A 27786-nucleotide genomic window follows, 5' to 3' on the forward strand; every position below is an offset into this window, starting at 1 on the left:
AGGCGACGAATAATAGCTTAAATTAAAGATAATTATGTAAATTTTCATATAAATTTGATAGATTCAAGCAATCTTTTACGGCTTAAAAATTATTTGACGAAAAAGAGCCGAAATATGTTCATTGAAAATTTTTTGAACATTTTCAAAATCACAAAATTAATTGAAAAAATCATGAAAACTAGACAAATGATAGTTTATATTGAAGATAATTAAATGAAGTTTAAGATAAATTTGATAGATTTTATTTATTTTTTACATCTGTAAAATTATTTTCATAAAATCTACGAAATTCAAAAAATTTTTTGAAAATAAAAAAAATTTTTAAACACCCACAACTCGTAAACTAACCGGCCGATTTTGCTCATCTTCGAACTTAATCTTTGTATTGATCCACAGAATAAGTTCATAAAATTTCATGACGATCGGTTGAGAACTGTGGGCGCAATCCTGCTGACATACATATCTATATAATTATAATTGTAAAACAACTGGAACAGTTGAGCGAGTTTAATTAAATTGAGTGGATGGAAATTAAAGTTACATAGCGTTAAAGTTAAATTCTGTGTATAAAAATGGTTTAATGATTCAGTAGCTTTGATTATGTTCCTCTCAAATTCTAAAGGCAGAAACGTAAAGTTTAGTTCCTCGGTGGTCGTAGTGGTAAACTGATGATTAAAGCTCTAACTTGGATGAGAAAACGGCTCAAGGATTATGCATTATAAAGCAGTCTTGTGATGAGATCCCAGAAAATACATAAAGTAAAATATCGCGAGGTTTTGTGGCTTCCTTGATTAAATTTTTGACTGAATCATTTCCTTGATACATATTTCATACTCTAATCTCTTCATTAAAATTTCTATGTTCAAGATAGTCTTCATTATCTTTTCAGGTAATTAATTTTGGTTTTTGGTAAACTGGAAGCTCTTTTATCATCTAACGAATCAGTTGGAAACACATCAGCAGTTAATAGATTAAATATTAGAAAAAATTAAATTTCAAAAAGTCGTACGTGAAACTGATTTTAACAAATCAGCCTAATCAGGTTATATTTAGCTATTAATTAAGTGCTATTTTTGTAACAATCTTTTTAATTAAATCCCAAAAACTTAATCGTACACTGATAGAAAATTTATATTGACTCAAGAAATATTTTCTTGATCTAAGAATTTATTTTGGAAGACAAATGATTATTTTGCTTTAAGAATTTCTTGTCTTGATTTAGATTTTCTTGGCTTAAGAGCTACATTATCTTCAATCGATACATTTAGTTTTTCAACCAAAATAACATAATCGTTTAAAAAACTTAAAATAATTCATCAAAGTATATTTCAAAAACTAAATAGTCTTTAATTGTTATAACGAAAAAAAATTATTCCTTGGAAATAAGTAAATTAATGACTCAAAAAAAAGCCATTCTTAACACAAGTCGGTAACATCTTGAATCAATGTTATCGCCTATCTTGAACCAAGAGACAAAAATTCTTGAAATAAATATATCTATATCTAGTTTCAAGAGTTCAAATTTTGAAGAAAAAAAGTTTCTTGAACCAAGATTGTTTTTCTATCAGTGTATATGTGAATTGATGAAAGTAAAGTTGGAAAAGATAATTCTCAACAAGATAATACTAATCTTAATACCATTATTAATTTATTAATAATTATTTACAACAAGAAATTAATTTTGCTTCTTACTTAATCTTAAATTCATTTTAATTTTGCCGCAGATAGCATTTTTTTATACGAATTAAGCGATCTCTTTCATTGCGATGAATGATCATAAAAAAAAGCCAATTAAAAATTGTATTATCGGCGGTCAGTCAACGAAATAATTGAGCATAGAATCAACTATCTTTAAGCTGCATTTAGAAGTAAATGTTGATAAATAAATGTTCCAAGGATAGAAAAATTTTTTCCTACTGCCAGCCGGAAGAAATTAATTATAATTAAACTAAATAATATTAAGCGGCAATTTTCACTCAACAATTTACCACAAGACAGATGAGGAAATTTAAATATAAATTGAATTGAAATATTAATTTTTACAAAATTTATCGTGGTTACTCCTCTACATTAAAAGAAAAAATTTCTCTTGCTGTTGTGATAAGAAATTAAATCGTTGAAAATTTTCAATTATTCATTTCTCAGCTGAGTAAATCAAAATTTTTCTTCTAGTAATTTTTTTGTTGAAAAAATTTTTTTAAATTTGACAAAAAAACAATTTTGAATAAAAATTCGCTTTCTATAAAAATTATTTTCTTTAAATCAAAAAAATTTTTTTTTAAGCCGAAAGTTATTCAGAGAAAAATTTTTATTTCTTCAGTTAAGAAATCAAGTTGTTGAAAATTTCAACAAATTTATTTCTTGTCAAAACTATGTTCAATTTTTTCAAAAGAAAAAAAACAATTAATAAAAAAAAAAAAAAAACAATTAATCGATTAAAAATATTTTGATAAGTTCATCTCGCGCTCAAGGCATGAAATGAAATATATTCATCACAAAATCTTACTTATTTTAATAATTAAATGAATTATTGGATAGAAGACGTATTTACGAGAATTGGAAGAAGTCGATGGTCTATGCAGAAGTCTAAGCACTTCTGTGAGAAAAAAAAATATTTTTCTTTTACATTAAAATTTCAGTAAAATGTAAATGAAAGTACATAAAAAAATAACTCTTAGTAAAACTAAGTCATTAAATTATCGAGACAAAATTAAACTTAAAAGCATTGTTGTGTAGATGAAAATTTTCCATTTAATTAAAAAACGAAAAACTTCTCCTCAGTATTCTCATAATTTATGACCTTTCACAAAGCAATTTAAATTGCTCAAGAGTCCTCAGGTTTCCCTTAAATTATGTTTTTGTTATATTTTTTAGCACGGTTTTAAGCATCACTCGTCGGTACTTTCTGTTTCATTCTAGTTCGTCTGCGGCATTGTCTCGAGCGAATTGTCGAGCAAAGACTGTGGGCGTTATCCGACTTTACTTTAGGACTCTCAGGAGAAGTACGAGAACAGCAGAGAGACTCGAACAAATGGACGATTCTGTTTCAAACTCCCTTGCGGTGGAGCTCATGACCCATCAGTAATTTGTCTCCTACCACATTGTTTATAGTAACTCCCTCTGTAGTTTGTTGTTGACAATAGAGTTCATAAAACAGCTCATATTCAATGGATTACAACAAATATTAGCTTTCAGCGACAACACGAGTCTATTCCTTTAATTTTTTTACTTTCTAACAATTATCTACCGCTTTTTCTGAGGGATCTAGATTATTATTTTTAATTTGTAGTACAGATTTGAAAACTAAAACTGATGACGAAATCACGTAGCCATTATTATTTTGTTCAACCCTATCAAAAAAATCCATACGGTGTTTTCGGATAGATTCCTATATGGTTTCCTATATAGAAATCCAGGGTAGGATCCTAAATAAATTTCCATATTAATCAGGCGAAAAAAATTAAAAATAATTATCAAGTAATTGCTATTAATTAGTTATCGGTGATGGACTTGAACCCGGTACCTCATGGTTGACAGTCTTCTACGCTTCTCACTGGCTTATGTCACGTTTCTACGAGTTCTATGTTTATTCCACATGTAAATTCACTATATGATATGAATCCATACTTTCCTATGTGAATTTCCATATAAACTCATGTGGATTTTTTCGATAGGGATGTCTAATAATTTGCCGATAGGATTGCGACCAGTCGCTTCTACAAAGAGCGGTAAATTATAAAAGTTCGAAAGTACGTGTCATCAGCTCTTTGGAAATGATTTTTTTTTTATTTAAGTTAGATAATGACACTAATTATGAAAAATAATAATTTTCACTTTGAAAATTCAAGTATTTTGAAAACAATTTTTAATTCTGACTTGAAAAATTCTATAAATTAGAAATTATTTTAAATACGGATAAAAATAAAATCAAGTAAGACATATTTGTAAGACAAGTAGAATTTCTCACGCTTCAGTGAAATTATAAGCAAGGCTTGTAATGGTTGTCGACAAATGACGAAGCGGCAAATTACATTTTCAAGAAAGAAAAGATAAAAGGTCACGATCACATATTAAATTGCACAAAGTAAAATAGTAAAAATTCCTGAGTTTAAAATTTAGTTTCTGGGTTTGAAAAAAAATTATAATTATAAAATTGATTCAGTTTAGTGTGCTGAATTTACTATTTCGCTTCGTAAATTTTGATTGCGTTTGTTGATGATTTTCAACAATTACTTTCAGCATTAAATACCCTAAAGATTTTGTTATCTTATATATCAATGACTAATATTTAACGTTGCCTGTTTACAAAATGTGATAAATACTTCCGTCAATATTTATTGAAGGAACAAAAATAAAAAGTAAAGTTCTTATCACAAATTTGATTTATCAGTCTTTATATTTTTGATTAAATATCTTGTGAAATTAATATTAAAGTTTCGTATTTGAATTATTAAACTTTAATTTTTTTTTATAATCGCCTGCAATTTTTATCATTTGTAAAAGTTTTATGCCGTTAAATTGTTACATTTGAGTATCAAATATCATGAACTAGTCACTAAATGATTTTATTGTTCAAAATTCTTAATTTTTCTTCAAACAATCTTCCATTAGATCATGTTTAGATATTCTTGCAATTAATCATTGAGATTTCGCCAATTCAATTCTCTCAAATTTTCACATTATTGACATAAGTGTCTTCCATTTCTGGCTCTGATGTTGACCGTGAGGCAGGAAGAGGGCGCAGTGAATAGAAATATTGAATTGTTTAGGTAGTATTTGATCTCTATAAAGGCATATCAAGGTAAATGAAGGTTATGTTTGCAGGTTGGGTCGAAACAAAAGTAAATGAGTTTATGTTGGGATAAAGGGAATGGTTCGACCGCCGCGAGCTCTTGTCGTTACATGGGAATGCAAATGTTGTATCTGCATACAATCGTTATATTCACTGGTACACTCTCTCTGGGTATTTACTTCAACATTGATGAAATATGGGCTTAACTATATGTTTGTCGATGCATCAAATATTACTGCAGATGAAGGGTTGATACATAAGCTAAATTCATTTTAATTATCACCATTATTTTTTGACTTTTCTCTTTTTCTGCGAGACATAATTATCAATTATTCTGACTGTAGTTGGATATAAATATTTATATTCCTCTCACCGGAAAATGTCAATTCAGGTTCGTAAATCAAAAAAATTTAGTGATCAACAGTGCTCGAAAATTTTAATAAAAGTGGTGTGAATAATTAATGGTTAAATATTTGTTGAAAATCATGAATTTTAACGAGCCGATTAAAGACTGATAGATCCTAGATCACTGGATTTCATTGTTGAAAATTTTTGTTGCAAAGTTATTGATTGAAATATTTTTATGAATATTAAACCGAACTAAAATCACGATATTAAAATCACTATTTGTATGTCAAACATTGAAAAGCTCATTTTTGAATATCCTTACGCTGTAAAATTTTTCAAACATGTAATTAAATCTTAATCTTGACGGCAATCAACGTAGTTTATCTAAAATGTTTTTTTAGGATTAATTTTATTAATCTGATTAATTGAAAAGTTTCAAAGTAATCTCATAAAAACTTAAAAAAAATTCCTTCTCTTTTTGGTGATCATACGATTAGTTTGAAATGACTTGATGGATTAATTTAAAAATCTAATCCGATCTAAAGCTTATTAAATCTTTAAAATTACCTTATACGAAAAAAAATTAATTTTAATTATAATATAAAATTAATGAGAATAATTACTTGATTGTATTGTCATCGAGGAACGATAGGGCTCTGATTTACCATTTATTAGTGACAGAAACCGTATTTTTATGACAGTCATAAAAATACAATATTTCGAATAATATTTAACTAATTGCTTAAAATTTTATTAATATGATAATTGTATAAAACTTTGTTAGAATTAACTGTAAGTCAGCAACAACTGACGGCGAGCTATACCGATACTTGAATTCATTTTTACCGGAGACTCCGATAAATTTTGTAGTAAGGTACCCGCGGGTAATAAGACCTAAGTAATAGAAATGCTATTTAAAATAACCGTTTCCGCTAAAGACTTCTCTAGTAGAAGCGTCTAGCATAGAAATGTCGTTACAAGTTTATAGAGTCCCGATACAACGTTCCTTATCTTCAATATTTCATTATCCTAAATATGCTAAAGTAGCGCAGAATTCCTAAAAAGAATTCCTAAAAAACGATTTCAGTAAATGGTAAACATTTTTTATAATTTTATATTTAATAATTTAAAATCATTGTTCTAATTTTTATCAACATCTTAAAAAGTATTGTTGCTCAATTTAAGTGATGATTGATCTCTAATACCAATTTTATCAAGTATAGTATAACTATTTCCAGTATGTATAACCCTTAGGCCTTATTACCCTACCGTAGTAAAATAAGGCCTATTCGCAAGGTTTTTGAAAAAATTTAATTTTGTGTTTGTTTATGGTGAAAATTACCATTACTCTATTATATTTTATGGCTAATGTATTAATTTAAAAATTAATGATAAATTGCAATAATTAAATGCAATATTTTCGATTTTTTTCAAAATCTCCCTTAGCTAGGCCTTATTACCCGCCGGTACCTTAATTGTAGTAAAAACATTTTTATTCTAATTTTTAACATTAAAAATATTAAAAATAATTATTTACTTTTTCATTTTTCATGTTTATTATTTTTTACTAATACATTGAAAATTCATTGTTCTTTTTTATATTTTCTTGCATCGTATTTATAAATAACTATTAAAATAATTGTGATTAGAATATTAGGAATTGCGGAATGTCCTACAATTATTATCATTTTCAATGGGAATTTTAAAAGATAAATTATTACCGTGTGTTTCTGAACTGCAATACCCTTTTAATTAAACAAATTTAATTAGATGTGGACGAGAATCTACAATTGATGATGACGTACCTGATAATTCAGAAGTATAATCTCAAATACTTGCAATCTTTTGGAGAACAACCCAAATAACAAACGAAAATACTTGAGAATCCTGACAATATATTTAAATCACGCTTTTCATAACCAACTTCCATGTCACGTCATACACTTAACTTAATACGAACAGTGACCCGCCTGTATTTTGCCTCAGAAATCTCTCACCCTGTATACCAACGGAATGGCTCGGGTGGTATCTACCCACACAAGCATGTCCCATTGGAGAAGGTATCAGCTTGGCAAACTTAAGCTTCCAACGTGGATAATGTTGTCGCCTCAGACTAGTGCATCATATCTTTAACAATTCCTTTTGCGGTCCTGCAGCAGAGCCAATTTCCTTAAAATTCCACGCGCTCCTTATTTTTTTGGCAGAGCATTCCAAGTGACTGCATTACTGGAAATTATCCTGGAATTTATTAATAAAAACAATAAATAAATCACTGGTTAATAATTCCGCCAATAGCACCAAAAAATTAGCAACAATCCTACCAGATTAAACTTCCAACTGTTACAAATATGAAGCAAAACAGTGATGATATCGTTCCTTCAGAATATTTCGCGGTGCGAACAAACTACAATGTAACAGCTCCCCATCTCATCGGGCATTACGCTCCGCTGCGGGATGAATATGCGGAAAGCTTTTTTCGTTCGTTTGAAAGCTGAAAAAACAAAAGTGAAGATGAAGAATTGAGAATAACCAGACAACCATTGTCGCTTATAACTTTCAAGACCTACATTTATTCATAAGTACTTCTGCGGCTATCATTATCATTATTTTTAGCATTATCATGGTTATGAAAATGTCTACCGCTAATTAATTTCTTTAGAAGTTCTTCTGCATAAATCCTTTGAGTTAATCAGCATGAAATAGTATTCATCGCTATCAAACTTTAATGACTTGGCTTTACAATAGTTGTTACTAAGTAGTTCAAGTTTCATTTTGTTCACTTTCATTTTTAGTTTGCAGCTATAATGTCGTTTTGTATGATTTACTTATTCGATTTTTAGTTTGTTGTATCAAATTAACATGCAAAATATTGATGTTAACGTTTTACGAAAGAACACTTTATTTATTATTTACTAAGTAAAAAAAAATTTTATATTTTTATGAATATTTTCTACAAAAAAGGTCTCATATGGTTATTTCGTATTTTCAATAGTGGTAAAAAGTTTTGAGTTTTAATTTTTTTGAAAAGAACCGTTCTAGTTATATTTTCAATTGTAGTTGTTATTTTTGAACTTTGACTTAAAATTCTGCCTAAAGAGTTAAAAATACGGAAAAATTGATAAGAATTTTTTAATTGAATTTTTTCCTGAAATCTGTCTAAATAAGTATAAAATTTTGGACGAAGAAATTTTGAAATTGTCAGTGATTGAAGTAATTATTTATTACTATCTCAAAAAGCCCCTGAGGTATGTACAAGAGGAATTGTTATTCTTAAAGCTTTCAAACGATTGATAGTTTAATCTTCTGTGAAAATTTTATTATGTTTAATAAAAAAGGCAGCGCAGCTTATGTAACGTAATAGTTTTAGTTGTAAGCTTTGCGATTTCCCTCGTGGCTCGTGATTCTTCGCACCTGGTTGCAAGCACAACCATTTGTCTGTCTGTAGCTTGTATCAAAAAACAGAGAAATATTATTGAACCGAAAATTTTATTATTAAAAAACATCGATTTAGTATTGCCCGTAATCATTAGGGAGCAGTTAAGTACCGTCGGAGGATACATTATTGTAGATCACTTTTGTCATTGCTTTTTGGGATTGAAAAAATAGAAAAAACTATAGTTTGGATTTAAAAATTCTTCGAAGTGGTAATACGAAATTCCGCAAATTGTTTGATAAAAAAGTAAAAATTTGTTGAACTAAGTGTTGTAAATAAAAGAAAGAACAAAATTTTGATAAAACAAGAAACTTCATACGAATTATGATGGATCCAAAAAAGAAAATGTGATGCGGAAACATAAAAAAGGAATGAAATCAATAATAAGATCTGTTTCAAGTACGTCGTTTGAATTCTAACGGAAAGAAAGCCGTTTTGCCGGAAGGATATTCTATTGGCTGGTCAAGTGAAAGAGGGTCTATTTTTCCTCTTTTCCTCCGAGACTGAGGAATGCATCGATTCCAAGTTAAAAAAAGCTATAAAAACTCCACTGAAAGAAACAGACGGCAAGGCCAGAGTAAATCGAACAAAGTCGACCTCAAGAGCCAGAGCCAGAATAAAATAAAAGAAATAAAAAAATTAGAGAAAAACAAATGAATAAAGAAAAAATTAGATAGAAGAATAAAGAGCGGCAGAGTCGAATTGCTCGAAAAGGTCCTGAGAGTAATGAGAGAATAAAAAAATCATGACAGTACTTGGTGGAAAAATTTTATTTTTGTGCATTGATTTTCCATCGAGTGAAAATTTTGTTGGGGAAAATTCTTTACATTCGAGCCATTATTTTTTATTGTTTTTACCGTTATTTCAAATGGAATATTTTATTTGCAAAACATTAACGGAAATTAATAAAGACGAGGTTCGTTTATTGATAACTGAGTTTTTTTTGTATTAAATTTCAAATGGAGTAAATAAACCTTAAGTTCACTAGGAAGTTTTTTTCTTGAACAATCAATAGAAAGATGAGTAAAATATTGGAAAATTTTCCGAAAACTAAACATGGAGAACTCGAATTGGAATTCAATTTTTTATTGTTTGGCGGAATATTTTAATTAGTTAAAATGTCAAAATTTCCATGAACATAAATGTTTCAATACTTAAACTCATTAAGTTACGTTAAGAAGATAAAAGATACTTACGGCCAGTCGATTTTAGTTTTTGTCATTTACAATTAAACGACATCAAATTAAACCGCCTCCAACAATACGAACTCAGTTGCTGGAATTCTGAAGCTAATAAAAAAAACCTAATCTCGATACGTCACTTTTTTCGAGAGTTATCATGATTACATACAAACAAAAAATAGCAACATACATTCTGACCTCTACATAAATTTTTATCAATTTTTTTTTCAAAGCAGCAAAATAAAATGATTTTTGATAAAATGTAAAATTGATTATTTAAAGTATTTTCATAATGTGTCTTTTTTTTTTTTTTTCCTTCAATTGTTTAAAGTCACATAAACTACTAAGGTCATGAGCGACTACGGTAGGGAGTAAACTTTTGAGATTGGAACTCGTTTTATTTTTGGACTGAGCAGAATAATACACTTAAATATTGAAAATATTCATTGGTGTACGCCGGACTCGAACCTGGTCCAATGCTTTGGTAGGCAAGGGCCAGATCCAATAGGCTACTGTACGCCTCATTTTATCTTATAAGTTTCATGAGGAAATGATATTAATTTGAAAAACATTTGCGTTATGAGGCGTGTAATAAAATACTAAAAATCAAAGTCAAAAATACAAAATCAAAATAAAGTCTAAAAATCTGACCAAATTGTCGATAGTTATTGATTTTATTTCTTCAATCGAATTTTCTTTGGATTTTCAACAAATCATAATACCATAAATTAAATCATCACTTATTACAATCAATACCAAGGTCGTGAAAAGTATAATTGGTTCTAGCAAAACACAATGAGTCTTGTTTCTTTAGAATTTTCTTCGAATGCCAAATCTTCAATATTCAATGTATGTTAGAATTCAGCTATATAAAAAAAATCTCTTTCATGAAATTTTAAGCATTCCAACCTTGAGTATAATCTGATTATTCTACACCGAAATATAATATTAACGAAACGATGACTAATTCTCCCCACTATAGTTAGCATTTTCTGTCATTAGTTCGGTATCCAAACGTTTGGACTATTAATCAGTGCTCATTTGTGAACCAGTACTTGTTCGTTAAAAATCACACAAAAACATTGTGCAAAGTTTTCTTCCAAAATGTCTTCAGATGACGAAATTGATAAGTATGAACGGTTGGTTAAAATTGGACAAGGCGCCTTCGCTGAAGTTTTCATCGTCAAAAACAGGACTACCAACAAATTATTCACTATGAAAATATCCATACAAAGTGACATTGAAGTATTAAACGACCCAATTGTGGTCAGAGAAGCGAAGATCCTGAGGACATTGGAACATTGGAACGTCATCAAGCTTATAGATTACAGTAGCTATCCTGAAAAATCATTACTTCTAAATCGCGAATCGTCATCTGCTTTATCAATCACTGAATTCTGTCCGTTCAGCCTCTCAAAATTGATTGTTAACCCGGAATTCCATTTTGAAGAACTGGAGATAAAAAGCATTGTGTGGCAGTTAATATTGGGGCTGGATTACCTTCACGAAAAAGGACTCGTCCACGGAGATCTTCGACCGTCTAACATTTTGATGACTAAAACAGGGGCTGTCAAGCTTTCTGACTTTGGGTTAGCTACTTATCTAGATTTACCGTATTTACTGAGTATACCTCCGGTGGACCACAATTGGAACTTACCCTCGCCTGCTATGTGGTACGCTCCTCCTGAGGAACTTCTTGGAAGAGGATATCACGGAATTGCAGCAGATACATGGCGGCTGGGATGCATTATTCCCGAAATGTGGACGAAGAAGCCGATCATGAAGGGCAGCAACAGAATTGAACAATTGGTCCAGATTTTTGAGCTATGTGGATCTGTACAGTTAGAATCTTGGCCGGATGTGGAAAGTTATCCGTTTTTTGACAAAACCATTTTGCCTATGGACTGCAGGAGACAACTCTCAACACGACTCAAGTCTGAAATTAATGATGAGAAGATCGTTACAATGATCGACGAGATGTTAATAATCAATCCAATCTTTCGCCTACCTTCGTCGAAGACGCTAGACTGGCTGAGTTTCATTAATAGAGAAGATTTTCAACCTTGGCTTTTCACGCCGATGTTGGATAGATACATGAACTGTAATGAAGCAGAGCTACCGCATCTGGGCTTACAGGAGGTCAATCGTTGATGCACCATTCACGTTGGTTGACAAATATTTGTGTAAATTTTTTGACAACCTTTGATAGCAAAAGGTTTTATTGATAAATTTTGATTTTTTTTTAATTGTAATAAATGAATGATTTTTAAATGAAAAATTATGTTTTTTTATTAAGTGCTAATTAATAAGTGGTGGTGGTTTTACAGAAATTGTTTTTGGTAACGTATAAGAAAAAAAAGAGCAGTTTATAGAAAATTAGTTCGTGTTGGCGAAATTTCCGTAGGTATCCCGGAAGTACGACTTAATAGACTGTCGTTCTAATTTATAGAACACGACCGAGCGGTGCTGAAGTCGACATGAATTATGGATCCAATTAACAGAAAATGTTACCACGCCGGCGATAGTAAATCGGAGGATTAAATTTGTTGAAACAAACATTTCGGATTATTATTTTAGTTTTTATTCCCTGTCTCTGGAGATTTTCGAAAAACAATTTTTTTTTTTTAACTAGCGACCCGGTCCGCTTCGCTGAGCCTCAGTCAAAATGACTAAAGTTTTTTTTATAATTTTTTATTTTATTATAATGATCAATTAATTTTTAAGTTCAAACAATAAGTTCAATACAATAATAATTAATCTAGAGCAATAACTAAAATTAATAAAATCATAAGTAATAAATTTTGCATTATTCATCGTCAAATAAAAGATTCCTACCAAATTTCAAATTTGTAGTAGAAGTTACAGTGTGGAAATGGAAATTTAATATTCTAACACCCATCCCCGCAATCCTTATTGGGGGTGGATTGTTGTAAAATCCGCTCTTAGATCATTTCCGCATCACATATAGAAGACTCCACCTAAATTTGCCGTTTGTAGGATCTACAATTTGAAAGTTAAAAATTTTCATTGTTAATATCCACCCCCGCTACCCCCCTGTAGAGCGAGCTATCGTAAAATTCGTTCATTGATTATTTATATATCTCTTACGGAAGATTTCTACCAAATTTGGGAGCTATAGGAGCTATAGTTTACAAACGGGAATTATTCATTGTTAACGCCCCCGCAATCCACTTTGAGGGAGGATTTTTAAAAAATTTTTTTATATACAAACCTTCTCCTAAAAATTCTAAAAACAACAAAAAAAATTTAGCTCAATTGGTTCAGCCGTTCTCAAGTGATGCGTGGACATACATGCGGCATTTTATTTTTATTTATATAGATAGATTATAGTGAGTTTCAAGTGTTATAGTTGGAAATTTTTTTTTTTCAATTTTCAAAGATTAATTGGATTTTCATGTTGAGAAATTTTTTTTTTATTTGCAAAAAAATTTTTTATTTTTCCAATATTTTTGTAATAAAAATTAAAAAATCGAATTTTTTTTGTGTTGAGTAAAAATTTGCGCAATAAAAAGTGTCGATGAATACTTGAAAAAAAATTAAATTTTCTTAATTATTCAAAAATAAAAATGAATCCAACAAAAAAACTTAAAGATTGAAATTAAAAATCTATCAAAGCTAAAAATCTAAAAATGAACTATTAAATAATCTGGCAAGTGGATAAGTTCTAAAATACACAAACAAATAAGCCAACTTGTTTTTACCTTTGCTTACAATAATTTCACTCTTATTTTTGTGTATTTATTCACTAAAAATAAAGGCTGTCTCTCGTCTCGTCTGGTCGGAATTCCTGCCCTTTTTAATATATATTTTTACTTTATTTTACCCTTTTAGTTAACTTTGCTTACTCTTGACTATCTGAAACCTTGTGCAGCTCTTCGCGAACTGTTTTTAAAACTCTTAAAATCCTTCGCTTTTTCTTTGCCGCGGCTTTATCTATATATGAATGAGTATCTCAGGTCACGAAAAGAAAATAAACTCGGTAGGTAGGTAGTTTTGTCCATACCTTTGCGATCAAGGAAACAACTCAACTTTATTTCTTCATATTACTTAACTTTAACTTCAACTCAAACTATAACTTTTTCCTTTATCAGATCTCCAGACCGCGGATTCTCATCATTATACTTTTTTCCGCGTTTCTTTAAGAAATTTTTTCAATACTTCATGGCTTAGTTGAGTTTTTAAATTCAAAATTCATTGGACCAATCCATTAATTAATGTCGAATAGATATCAGATAATATAACAGTACAACAGGTATTTTAATCAAGATAAATTTTTGAATCTTCAAAAATTTATTCGATGCAATGAAAACTAACGAAAAATTTGGATAAATATTTATAAGTGGAGTCAACCATTTTAATTTTCATTTTTTTGAACGAAATTAATATTTGACTTTATTGATGTATTTTTTTTTTTTTTTGAAAAATACATAAAAAAAATGAACAATTAAAAAAAAAATTGATTATCACAATTTTAATAAATTTTACAAATTTTCAAAAAAATTCATAGATTTTTTAAAAAATTGTGATATTCAACCTTTTTTAAAATTTTTTTTTCTATGTACGTTTCAAAAAAAGATAAAATAGAAATTTTATCCAAAAATATGAGTCAAAAATTTTTCCAATTTTTAAAGGCAAAAAAGCTATCGAAATCTTAATTTTTTTTTCACGACATATTTTATCATAAATGCGCCGTAAAAACAAGCCGAATAAAAAAAAATTTTAAACCTTAATTTTTCACTTAGTTATGGCCCAAAATGGGGTTTTTTTACACATACATGTGCGTTATAATGCCAGCTGACGCTCAGCTTAATGAGTAAAGCTACCGCGAAATATTTGAAATGAAAATTACATAAATAGTCGGAAATAACATAATTTCTTTGTTTAATTTTGAACTTTTGATACTGCGCATAATATAATTTATTTGTAAGCTTAATAATAATTGATTCTAAATTTTGACTTGAAATTCAGAACTCAATTTTTGACGTGAAATATTAAAAGGATCCTCAGAAAAAAGCAACTGGCTTTCAAAAGTTAATTTAAAATTAATTAGATTTAATAAAAAAATTGAAAATAATTTATTTACCAACTAATTTACTATCAGTATTAGCTCCTATGTGACTCGGAACTTTAGTTTCTCTATTAGAGCTTGTGCTATTCCCTGTCGTTCGTTAATTAAACCCACACTTGTATTTGTGGATTTTCCTAGCACTTTTTTATTCTACATTTCATTCCCTCGCTCTATTTTTATTTTTTTTTATTTCATTTCGAACCACTTTAATCTTGTTCTCGTATCTGTGAATTCAGTATCAGAAATGTAGAGTATTAAATTTATTTTAATTATTTTATTTCAATCCGAAATTCTACTGTAAAATAAATTCGTCATATCGGAGATTATATCGAAAAAATTTTAAAGTATTCATTTATGCCAGCTAGTTTTTTTTTTTATTTTCTCCCATAAATTATCGAAATACAATTATTCTATAACTGGAAAATTGTATTTTACACTTCTATTTTTAAAATGTTATTTCGATGGAAATTACTTTTTTATTGATCGTAAAATTTAATTACATGGAAAAAAATTTTTCAATTTTTTATTTCGCAAATATTTAAAATTTTCAAATTTATTAAGTACGGAATAATAAAAAATGAAAAATTGTAAGGAAGCAGTCTTAATTCTGTAGTATTTAAAGTATCCTAATCCGGGGAAGAATTTCTAATTTCGTCGGAAGCACAACGTGCTCTTAAAGCACCAGACGGATAAGCTTCTACTCAGTCTACTTACATACACAAAGAATTTTCAATGAGGCTTCAAAATCCTTATAAGAAAAAAGCAAACAAGTTTCCTTTCTTGTGCTCTTTACCTTCATTTAAGTAGATGGTAAATGAAGAAAATAAATTTTAAATAAGAAGAATTCAAGGCTTCACACCATTATTTCTACGGAAATAAGTCTTTGTTACAACATATTGTTACGTCAAAACATAGTACTTAAATTGTATAATTACCTTGCTCCCTTTTAACCTTCACCTAGTGAAATAACTGGGATGGAGCTATAAGAGTGACTGTTAAATATAATATTTTATTTAATTTCAAGTTAATTAATGAAATTTTTCGATTATGAAATATATGTATAAACAACTATTTTAAGTAAAGCCAAATTTATTTAACAATGAAAAGAAATAATTTACAAATTTAACATTTCCTTATAAATTTAATACTAACAATCTCATCTAATTATGAATTCGAGTTCCATAATTTTACAAGTTATTAATTTGAAATTAATACTTAAATAATTAATAATTTAGAAATTACTTTGTTAAATTTAGTTGAATTCTTAGAAGAATTTCTAATTTCTCATTTGAACTCGAAGAATATTAATATATTATAATAATTATTTATTTTAATTTTTCACTCATTGTAAATATAAAAATTCTTATTAAGTTATGAATTTATTAAGTTATGATGATAATAATTCATGATTAAAAATTAGTAATTAATTTTATTAAATCTCAATAATAATTTATTTAATTCAATTAATTCTTTGATTATATTAATTTAATAATTCAATTATAATTATTTTCAATTTGTATTATTAATCTTTTATTATATTTTATTCATTGATCTAGACTGATTAAGTACCTTTTAAAAACTGACTATTTTAAAATCGTAAAACTGTTACCAAGTAACTTCCCCTCCAATTAATAATTATTTAATTGTGATTGGACAATAACCAATCAATAATTATTTCTTTAATTATATTTATATATATAAATTCTTTTCTTACGGCCTATAGTCCGTATTAACATTGATATTAAGTTACAACTCAATATATTGATTATTTCATTTCTGTATATTTTTTTATTTATTTATTTAAAAACCTCTTTCTTTTAATAAAAGAACTTTTAATATTTTTATCTCATATACACGATCGATGGTGTATATTTTTAAATTATTTAATTTATATTTAAAACATTATTATTTAATGCGCAAATCAGATGGTGACACTAATATTAAAATTAAATTGAATATTAGTCACTACGTGACGTCACAATATCATTAAAATCCTATTGATGATAATAATAATAATAAAGAAAAAGTTAATTCCTTATACGGAAAAAAGTAAACTGTAATATTCACTCGGATTCCGGTTAGTTTTTATAGTTTCAAACAGTAAAGCGGACATCGGGGTGGCAAAAATGTAAATATTACAGAACTTAATGTAGAAAGTATAAAAGCCACAATTTATAATTTAATATCCAAAATAAGTAATTAGTAGTTGTCACTATAGTAAATAACGACTCTTTTATCTTTAAAAATTACAGTTTCAAACAGTAAAAATTGCCATTTCAATATATAGTCCATATTATGAAGAGAAGGGAAACTCAGATGAAAGAGAAGGGGTCTCACTCTGGGAGAATTTAATATTTCAAACAGTAAAAAATTATACTTTTAAAATATACATTTTACCAGTCTAAGCAAGTCAATAATTTTACTTTGTAGATATTGACGTTGCTTGTATTAGAAATTTATTAACTTTATTCTATACTTTTACATATCATAACATCATTTTTAGGTACGAAATGATAAATATTAAAGTCTGAATTCTTAATTATTATACTTTAACATTTTAGACATTTACATGGCAAATATTACTGTTTGAAATAGTATTTTTTTCCATGTAAAGATTAAATTGTAAGGTTTAAATTGTAAATATTACAATGTGAATAGTAAAATCATGATTTTACTGTTTGAAGTGGTAATTTTTAGCAGTTGATCATTACTTATTATAAATCAACTGTTATTTATTACAGCTTACTTTTTTCCGTGTAGAACCAGCACTTTTTTTATTTGAATTCACTGTAAAATTCATGAAAGAATTACCGAACTGTAATGTAATCGAGAGACAAGGCGCTGCTTTACCATTTATTAGTAATAGCGGTACTTTTTGAAATTTAAAGAAGAAAATTAAAAAAAAAAAATTAATGCAGCTCACCGCACACGTGGAATACAATTATTGGTGGAAATATTGTTATCGATAGAACATTATTATAACAAATTTCATTGGTTTTATATTATGGAAAAATTAGATTTTAACTTAACAAGATTGCATTTTAAATTAATTTTTTTTGTTTACTTTATTTTTATTTATTTGTTGATTTTAATGCCAAGGCAGTAGCCAAATGGCAAAATTATACATTTTATTTACATTAGAGTACACGCAATTCAGTAAAAGAAGTTTCAAAGGTTATTTTGTATTTTCATTTTAAAAATTTTTTGAACATTTTTCTGTGCGAGGATTTATATTGGAAAAATTTAAAAAGAAAAATGAAAATAAAATAGAATAAGAAAGTAAAATATTAAATAAGTAAGCTAATCAACAATTCTTTGTAAATGAAATCTCGGTAGATAAATAAAGTAGCATTGAAATCAATCAATTTATGTAATTTAGGAAATTGCTGTCTTTGGATACCACAAAAGAGTGTTCATAGATTATGCTGTTGAATTTTGGAATTTTGAAAGTATTGCTATATTTGGCTGCTATTCTCTCTGATCTTCTGATGTCAGGGGGTTCTTCGACAAAGAGGTTTCTGAGATATTTTGTACAGAATAATAGCTAGTAGTAACAGAAAATTATGAAAGTCACAAAAATACAATTTTATCAATACTATTTAATGAATTCGAGATGAAGGAAGCCAACTACAACTAGAACTTCATCCTCGACGAGTGAGTTAGATCATCGTTTTGTTCGTCAAGGTATCAATTATTACTCTGTGGGAAAGAAGTGGACCGCGGTTTACCGAATACCCAGTTACTTCTCCTATTTAATTATTATGGATCGTTTAATCGACGATTATTAATAGATTAATAGTGAAACATTTGCTAGTTTTGGATTTAGTGATTTTCATGGGGGTTTATACCCGAGGATCACTCAATCGACCTTGCGGGGAAATTTTAATAACTAGAAATAATCAATTAATAAATTAACATCCGAAAATTTCGTTAATTTTATTGTTGTAATTTTTATAACAATTAACTTAGTAAAATTGATTAATTTTTGTCATTGGAAAAAAAATCGACAAATTTTTATTCGTGGAATTTTGGTCAAGCGTCAGTTTTGTGTCGCAGTAAATTCCAATACCCAAGGTCAAGCAAAAACAGCTAGCGAATGTTCTAGCAATTGAAATTTGAATATTTCGAATTGTGTCAAATTTTTCATAATCGATAAAACTAGAAGAAAACTATTAATAATATTTTATTAAGAATTAATTATTAAGAATATTTTATATTAAGAAAATTATTAAGAATTTTATATTAAGAGTTAATTATTGAGGATAATATAGATTGGAAAATTATTAAGTATATTATATTAGGAATTTTTATTGAGAATATTATATTATAAAATTATTTCGTCAAGTGTAAATTTAGTAATTTTGGGGATTAAGTCCGTGAAGTAGTTAAATTAAAATTACTGAAACTTGATAATTATCGGCGTGGACATTAAGTCCTAGGAATTAGTTAATCGAGTCAAAAATTGTCACAGTAAAAATTTAGTCAGAATTAATTAATTAACTTATGTTAATAATTTTGAATGTGATTGAAAAAGTTATATTGTGATTGATTTAATTATCAAAAGTTAATTCAGGATATTAAGACCTTTTGTTTTAAATGGTTATTGTTATATTGTTAAGACTATGACCATAGGTTACTGAGGAATTTTAATCCGTCTAATGTTTTAATAGAATTGAAATTAACAATTGGAATTTGAGAACTTTGTTTGAGAGATAATTGTAATAGTTATTTGGAAATTGGTTGTAAATTGAATATTGTTTGTCGTTTTATTAATTTACTAATGATTGAATAATTTAATTTAAATATTTTAACTAAAATTTAATTACGTTCGATTTATTAAAATTTATAAAGTAAAAATCAATTAGAGTCAAGTTAGTAGTGTGAGTGTGAGACAAGTGTGGGTTATGTGTGAGTTGCAGAGTGATTAGGTCTATGTTTCGTCGCTGGGCTGTTGTTCTGTAGTAAAGTGTGTATAAGCTGCAGGAGTATCTAGGTCTATGTTTCGTCGCTGGGCTGTTACTCCTGTGAGCCGAGTTAACGACCCCGGTATATGATTCGTCTCTGTGCGGGTGGTTGTAGGTTTAGAAATCGGGTAGACGCCGAAAGGGGCCCGTCACGTGTAGACGCCGAAAGGGGCACGTATTAGAAATCGACGGGTAGACGCCGAAAGGGGCTCGTCGAGAATAAGTTAGTAATCGACGGGTAGCCGCCGAAAGGGGCTCGTCGAGAATAAGATATTGTTAAGTGTGGTTAGTGTGTGAGTGAATGTATTTTGTTAACTAGTTTTAAGACAAACCTTGTTAAGTTTTTTTATTATTGTTAATAAATGTTGATCAACCTTGTTAATTAATTATTCATTACTCAACAGCACCATCCTCCACTCTCTCTACCTTAAGATTAAGTTTTCTCAGCTCTGGACCGGTTCCAGGAACCGTGATTAAAAATCCTGGTGGCGCCCTAATAATTGTATTATTGTTTAGTTTTGTTTATTTATTTATAAAATTGATTAGGGGCCAACCTGAGCAGGTAAAACTGTTACAATATATATATATATATATATATATATATATATATATATATATATATATATATATATATATATATATATATATATAAACTTTTGAACTAATAGCATTTTCTGAATCAGCTTGACGAACTGAGTCAGAAAATAGCAAAATTTTGCAAAAGTTGCGTCATGAGGACAAATGCAATAGTTAGATTTCTATGAAATCTACTAAAAAGCATCGAATTAAACAAAGCTGACTACACCTCAAAAAAGAGCGCTCTTTTGTCTGTTTATCGTTTATAGCTCGAAAAATGTGAAGTTGATATAGTTGTATCGTAACATGCAAATATACATTTGAATAATTATCACCCATGCTCATCGAAGCGTTATTGCATCGCGGAATCAATGCGATATGAATTCATTTTATTTCTACTTGACTCCGGTAGGGAAGTTTTATACAGTAAGCTCGATGGAGCTTTTATAAACTCTTCCACTGGTAATTTCATCTGTGCAAATATATTTAATATTCACAACATAACCAAAATAATATTTCAATAATTTTATAACATGACAGAAGAACAAAGTACTTCACCTAAACCGTCGGAATATTCATTTTTTAATGAATACATTTTTCATTGTCGTAAATATTTTATGGTTGTAACGTCAGAATTTAAAACACTAATTTTACTTTAAAATTTATTATGACCCTGTAAAAAATCGGGAGTAAATTTTACTCCGCATTTAATCCCATCATTCGGACTTATTTGTGATAATCATTAGCCCGTCATAAAATTTCCTTTATTCTCTGTTTAATTATATGGATATTTGACCTATATTAGGGCATTCGCTTATTCAAAACAAAGTAAACAAATGAAAAAATTTTGTTTTGTAAACAAATGTTCTTTATTAAATTCTAATCTTTTTGGATGTACTTCACATACTTATCAAAATAAATTGTCTATATTTAGTTTACCGCAGAAAAACATATGAAACTTTGAAAAGGCACAAATTCCAATCGACCGTTTCAATGTTACTAAATTTAACTAAAAAAAATCCATTTTATTATATAAATACATGAAAGATTAAATTTTCTTCGTTTTCTTAATTTTTTATTAAAAATTTGATGTGACGTTTTCATTATTGTCGCTTTTTGTTGCTATGGTGATCAGTATTACAACGGTTACCATATCAGCGGTTACCATAGCAACGGTTACTATGGAAACTTTTACCATAGCAACGGTTACTATGACAACGGTAACCATAGCAACGATTTCCGTAGCAACGGTTACTATGGAAATGGTTACAATGGTAAAGGTTACCATGACAACAGTTGCCACAGCAACGGTTACCACGGCAACTGTTAAATATTAATAAATAAAATTTTTAAAAATATTGATTAGTTAAATTGTTAATAATAAACTTTCTGACCGAAGCGCGCAAAGCGCGTTTGATTTTCTAGTTATATAAATAATTAAGCAACAGCTAGATCGCCATTTACAATCCCAATTTTCTCAAAAAACGATCTTAAAATAAAAAAACGATCTTAAATAAAAAAAAATTGACTTAATAAACAAATTTTGCGTGCAGCCTCCGGTTTTCTAGACTATTTCGGTGTTTTTGTTAATTTCTATTACATCAAATAAATTTTTGAAAATTAAAGACTTAATCTTGATTAAATTATCTGTTTAATAATAAGCAAACTGTCTCGGTTTCGAAAACAAACAAGGATGTAATAATAAAAATAGTTAAGGAGCAGACAAAAAAAATGTTTCCATCAAAGCACTTTTGAATACATGGCATTATATGTCTTTAATATCATAAATAATGATAAAAAGACAAATCTAGTGTATTGACCCAAAATTGCCGGAATATTATTTCACGTAAAAGCTTCTCGGTTGTTGCATATGACAGTCAGTGATGAGCCCACAGAGATCTAGAGAACCAGGCAAATAGAAACAAGTATATAGAGGAGAGGATTAGAGAGTGATAGATAAAGGAAGAAGCCAACAACTGAGTGACAACCAACATCCTCAGCATTGTTTCCATCATCCTCTCACATCACGCGTTTCTAAATATATATATATGTATCTCTTCTCTATGTTGTCCTTCTTATGTCTTGCTTTTCATGACTCTGTCATTCTCATCTCGGAAATGAAACACCGGCGCCGTTGGCGGTTTTTAAATCCTTACTCGCTTTCCCGCCCCTGCCTCGTTTGTGGGTGTATATCTCTATACATTCTCTCTATATCACTCACAGTAATATACGTAGTGATATAAGTGGAAATATAGACGAACCCGTTCTATTCCGTACATTTACATCCGAGTGACGCAAATGCGAAAATAATGACGCACTACTGACAAGTCTTCTTTATCTTTATTTCATATTTTAGCTTAAGATATTTTTTCAATTTAGATACATTAATTTTTTTTTCTGTATCCTGAAAAATAAACAATGTTATTCAAGTTAATTAAAGAAAAAAAATACTTGAATCAAGTATTTTACTTGCTCAACTCTTGAGAAAGAATTTTCTTTAAAGCAAAAGTAACCTCTTGGATAAATATATTGAAAATTTGAAAATACTAATTGCAAATTTTTACATTTAATGAATAAAAATTAAGTTAGGTACACGGAAAAATGTAAACTGTAATATTCACTCGGATTCCGGTTAGTTTTTATAGTTTCAAACAGTAAAGCGGACATCGGGGTGGCAAAAATGTAAATATTACAGAACTTAATGTAGAAAGTATAAAAGCCACAATTTATAATTTAATATCCAAAATAAGTAATTAGTAGTTGTCACTATAGTAAATAACGACTCTTTTATCTTTAAAAATTACAGTTTCAAACAGTAAAAATTGCCATTTCAATATATAGTCCATATTATGAAGAGAAGGGAAACTCAGATGAAAGAGAAGGGGGTCTCACTCTGGGAGAATTTAATATTTCAAATAGTAAAAAATTATACTTTTAAAATATACATTTTACCAGTCTAAGCAAGTCAATAATTTTACTTTGTAGATATTGACGTTGCTTGTATTAGAAATTTATTAACTTTATTCTATACTTTTTACATATCATAACATCATTTTTTAGGTACGAAATGATAAATATTAAAGTCTGAATTCTTAATTATTATACTTTAACATTTTAGACATTTACATGGCAAATATTACTGTTTGAAATAGTATTTTTTTCCATGTAAAGATTAAATTGTAAGGTTTAAATTGTAAATATTACAATGTGAATAGTAAAATCATGATTTTACTGTTTGAAGTGGTAATTTTTAGCAGTTGATCATTACTTATTATAAATCAACTGTTATTTATTACAGCTTACTTTTTTCCTCGTAAAAATGTTTTTATAGCAAGTTCGACATATTATTTTTAGGATTAATATCCTTCTAATAGAATTAAATCCGCTGTTTTATTTCGACAAATTAGATGTTAATTTAGAAAGAGAAATTTAGAATGAGGCAGTCAACCATAACAAGCCTTATTCAAATGGCGCCCAAAATTAATAACCTAAAGATTTAATTAATGGTAACCCAAGTTTCCAAAGCATGTATGCATTATGATAATTATTATAATAATAAACTTTTCTTACCAAATAAATTCGCGGTATGAATATACGTTAATCAATAAATCTCGTAGAATTTCGATGAAACCGCGTGGAATTCAACAAAGGAATGTTTTAGTAAACGCAGTAGATACTCTTGGTGGTTTTCCCTCGGATGCACATCACAGAACAAAAGAATGAACGAATGGACGCTAATGTATTTGCAGCAATTGTTCAAACGGCTTAAGTGGATTTGTTGAATTTAATTACCACTCGGCTGTCGCAAAATATCCAGTCCCTTATTATCCAAGGTATTTTCCGAAAAAACAAGAATTTATTTTGCAAACAACTGGATCACAAAATATATCTAATGTAACAACAAAATGAAATCAAGTCGGGCGACTGACATTAGTAAAGTGAATAACACTAATGAAGTATTGTTTCGCACATATGTATACGATACGTGTGCGATAATAAGCTGACTGTCATATTCTGGTACAGTTGATATGTTAATTAACAAGAAAACGTCAATAATGTGTAGATATCACGTCCTTTCGCTGGCACTGAACTACAACTTCGAAGTAATTTACACTACAGTGTTACGCCCGAGTCTTGCTCATTATCGTTCTTTTCAATTCGCTGCGACGTTCATATTAATTCCCCTTGAATCTCAAGTGTCAAATAGATAATTAATTACATGTTTTATTAAGATTCACTCGCTCATGTGTCTTAATGTGTTTTATGAGACGTTTTTAAAGGTAATTAGTAAGTTTTCTATTGGTAATTGCAAAAAATCAATACTTTGCGATCACACATTTTTTTTTACATCAAAGTCTTGTGATTAATTTCATTTTTTAGAAAATTTTTGAAAAGCAAAAGAAAAAAGTATGTTTCTAAAAAAAAAGATGATAAATTTTTCATCCTATTTATAGTATAATTTTTAGTAGATTGCATATAAATCTAACTTTTGCATTTGTCCTCATGGTAGAACTTTTGGAAAATTTTAAAAACAGTTTAAACAGTTTAAAAAACTCAACTGTAAGCTATTTGATTATTTTACCCTAGTTCATTTAGTCAATTATGTTTATTAGTTTTCAATAACAAGTAGCCTCATCCGCGCATAGCCGCGTGTCCGGTATTAAATATTCAATTGCATATTTCCCATGAGCTGAATTTCTAACGAGTCACGCATCTCATGGGAAATATTTGCGGCTTCTATGCAATTTCGTTCGTTCACCTTGTGCATCCTCACCTTCAGCGTTAGTTTTTTTTTCTCAAGTGCATCTCGTCTAAATAAAAAATTGGTGCCTGAGATTTATCCCACTGTAAATTTTATTTTTTTAGAAGTATGCATCCAAGTGCCACCTATCAGTGTTATTTAATATTTTTAAAAAAGTTTAAAATTTGCGTAGTAGTTGTTATTGAATACAACCTACACAGAAAAAAAATTTATTTGAATCAAGAAATTGATTCTAAAAAAACTTTATCTTCTTAATTCCGGTAGAAAAATTCTTAAACTAAGAAATTTTTATGAGTTTTAGTAAATTTTATTTAAGCCAAGAATTTTTCGTCTTGATTCAATTTAATTTTTTTTTTTTTTTAGTGTGTCTATGTTATTTGCAAGGTAAATAGAGAATATTAATCATATCATACGCTGAGATAAAAATCTGGCTCTCTTAACTAGGAAAATCTAGTAAAATATTATTACCACTATTTAATTGAATTTCTTATCTAAAGTTATTAATCTAAAATTATTTACTATATTGAACCCTGACTTATAGTTACTTAAACTATTTTTAGTTAATAAATGAATATCAGATTTATTAAATACAAATAAATCATTTTAAATATTAAGAAATATTTATTTAATACTGAAAAGTGGTCTCTAATAAATGATTTATTAAATATTAACAAATATTTTTAACTATAAACAAATCCTTCTATCAGTGCAGATATTGTAAAATCGTATATCGAGAAAATATTAAAAGGCATATGGATGTGCACAAAAATTTTTATTTGAAAATTGACGTAATCATGTTTTAAAAGTATAATAGTAACAAGAAAAAAATTTTTTTCACAAATTGAAATATTATTATTATTATTTTTATAATACGCTCGTATGGCACCCAGTTTCCACCTCAGGAGTTGTGAGGGCGTATAAAATTTTTTTTTTGTAATTGATAATGTTATTATTTACAATAAGAATGAAACTGACAAAAAATTCAAATTTTAATCAAAATTTTGCTGTCACTAAATATATAAAAATTTTAATTTTGAAAAAAAAATTTTTTTACATGTTCTTATGAGTCTTGGTAACTATTGCGAGAGCTATAAGTACGTACAATAATTATACGCCCTTATAGCATCTGTTACGTGATATCATAAAAATAAAAATAGATATAATAATAATAATAATCTTGTTATTTTTTCCTGTTGGTATACAAATAAATTATGCATACATATGTAACATGGGGAACATAAATTATGTAAAAGTAAGTGGAGTTTCCTTCAACACACATCAAGAATCTCGTGACTTTCTGTTTGCTCTTTCAACTCTTCATATTCATCGAGGTCCAGAGAGTGCTTCAACTCCGTCTGTCTATTCACTGAATAAAACCTAAGAACGTTACAAGTACAAACATTTTTTCTGTATATTCACTGCCAACAGGGTACAACTGTGGGGGTGCGAAAAAAATTCAAGTAAACCACAACAAACAATTAAAAAAAAAAAATAAGAAAACAAGACAACAATTTCCTTTAGAAGTTAAACATCTCTTTGATCAGACATCAAAAAATCCGTGACTTCAGTTTTACTTCTAATAGTTTTTATAATAATTAATTTTATAGCAACCACTAGTGTAGGATGCGGAAATAAAAAAGAGAAAAGGGAAGAATATAAAAACGTTGTAGCAAGTCTTATGAAGATCATTCAGCCGTAACATTGCCACGTACCTTAATTTTATTTTATTACACGATTTCCCCGCTGGATGGTTATTTTTTATCCCATACTTTATTTTAGCACCTGCTCAACTCCGCGTATCGATTCGCAATAAAATTTTACTGTCAAGACGAAAATTGGAAAAATTTTATTTTTATTTAGCCATTCGTCCAACTGCGGCGTCAAAATTCTTCTCAAGTTTACGATCATTTTTTTTGGTTAATAAATTAATCATTAAAAGTTTTAGTACAAATCATCTGGAGAAAAAAGCTCAATCAACTACCGAAAGTAATGAAAGGATCTTTATTTTAAAAACATTCCACTGGAACAGAAAAAAATTACCGTATAACTTTATATTGACATTTTAGATTCGCTCTGAATAAATACGTCGTTACAAGTATATACATGATAGTTATTTATTTTTATGCGCCGCAGAGCTTTATGAGGTTTTAAAGAGATAAGTTATTAAAAAACCAATATTTATACTAACAAATAATTTATAGAATCGTTTGCAAGAACATACATGCACAGAACCAAGAAAATATTTTTCTTCCTAATTATTTTTTTGAGCAAAAAAAATTTCACTTATTCCAACAAAATTAATTCTTTTGCTTTAAGAAATACGTATCGTGATCCAAGAAAATTTATTTAAGTCAAGAAAATTTTTCTCTTGCTCCAAAAAATTAAATATCTTGATAGAAGATGGGAAAAGAGAGAGAAAACCGCGAAGTTTTATTATTTTTGTATTAAAGAAACTTTATATATATAATTACTTAAAAAAATTCTGGAATTCCCTACCGCATATTTTTTAAGAACTCATTGATAAACTAGTAAAGTAATCAAATAAAGTCATACGTGGAAGTAAGTAAGCAATAATCCGTAAGAGAAGCGACACTAGCGAATGAATAAATAATAGTTTTAAAAAACTAAAAAACACGCTTTT

General features: G+C 28.4%; 2 protein-coding genes across 2 annotated transcripts in view; both read left to right on the top strand.

Moving 5' to 3' along the window:
• The window catches only part of Tpst (tyrosylprotein sulfotransferase), a 141826-nt gene that overhangs the window by 58470 nt on the left and 55570 nt on the right, over window positions 1–27786 (top strand). The gene's annotated exons all lie outside the window — the stretch shown is intronic.
• LOC141531693 (cyclin-dependent kinase 9-A-like) lies at window positions 10784–12032 on the top strand. Its single transcript, XM_074249628.1, has one exon. The coding sequence runs from the start codon at window positions 10859–10861 to the stop codon at window positions 11903–11905; it is 1047 nt and encodes a 348-aa protein (XP_074105729.1). The 5' UTR covers window positions 10784–10858; the 3' UTR covers window positions 11906–12032.

This window comes from Cotesia typhae, unplaced genomic scaffold (assembly GCF_013202065.1).
Source record: "Cotesia typhae breed Kobodo isofemale line unplaced genomic scaffold, CoteBio_Ctyphae contig_50, whole genome shotgun sequence".
Taxonomy (NCBI): Eukaryota; Metazoa; Arthropoda; class Insecta; order Hymenoptera; family Braconidae; genus Cotesia; species Cotesia typhae.

Excerpts from the sequence above, each read along its gene's own strand:
- LOC141531693 (XM_074249628.1), top strand. The coding sequence starts at position 10,859 with ATGTCTTCAGATGACGAAATTGATAAGTATGAACGGTTGGTTAAAATT.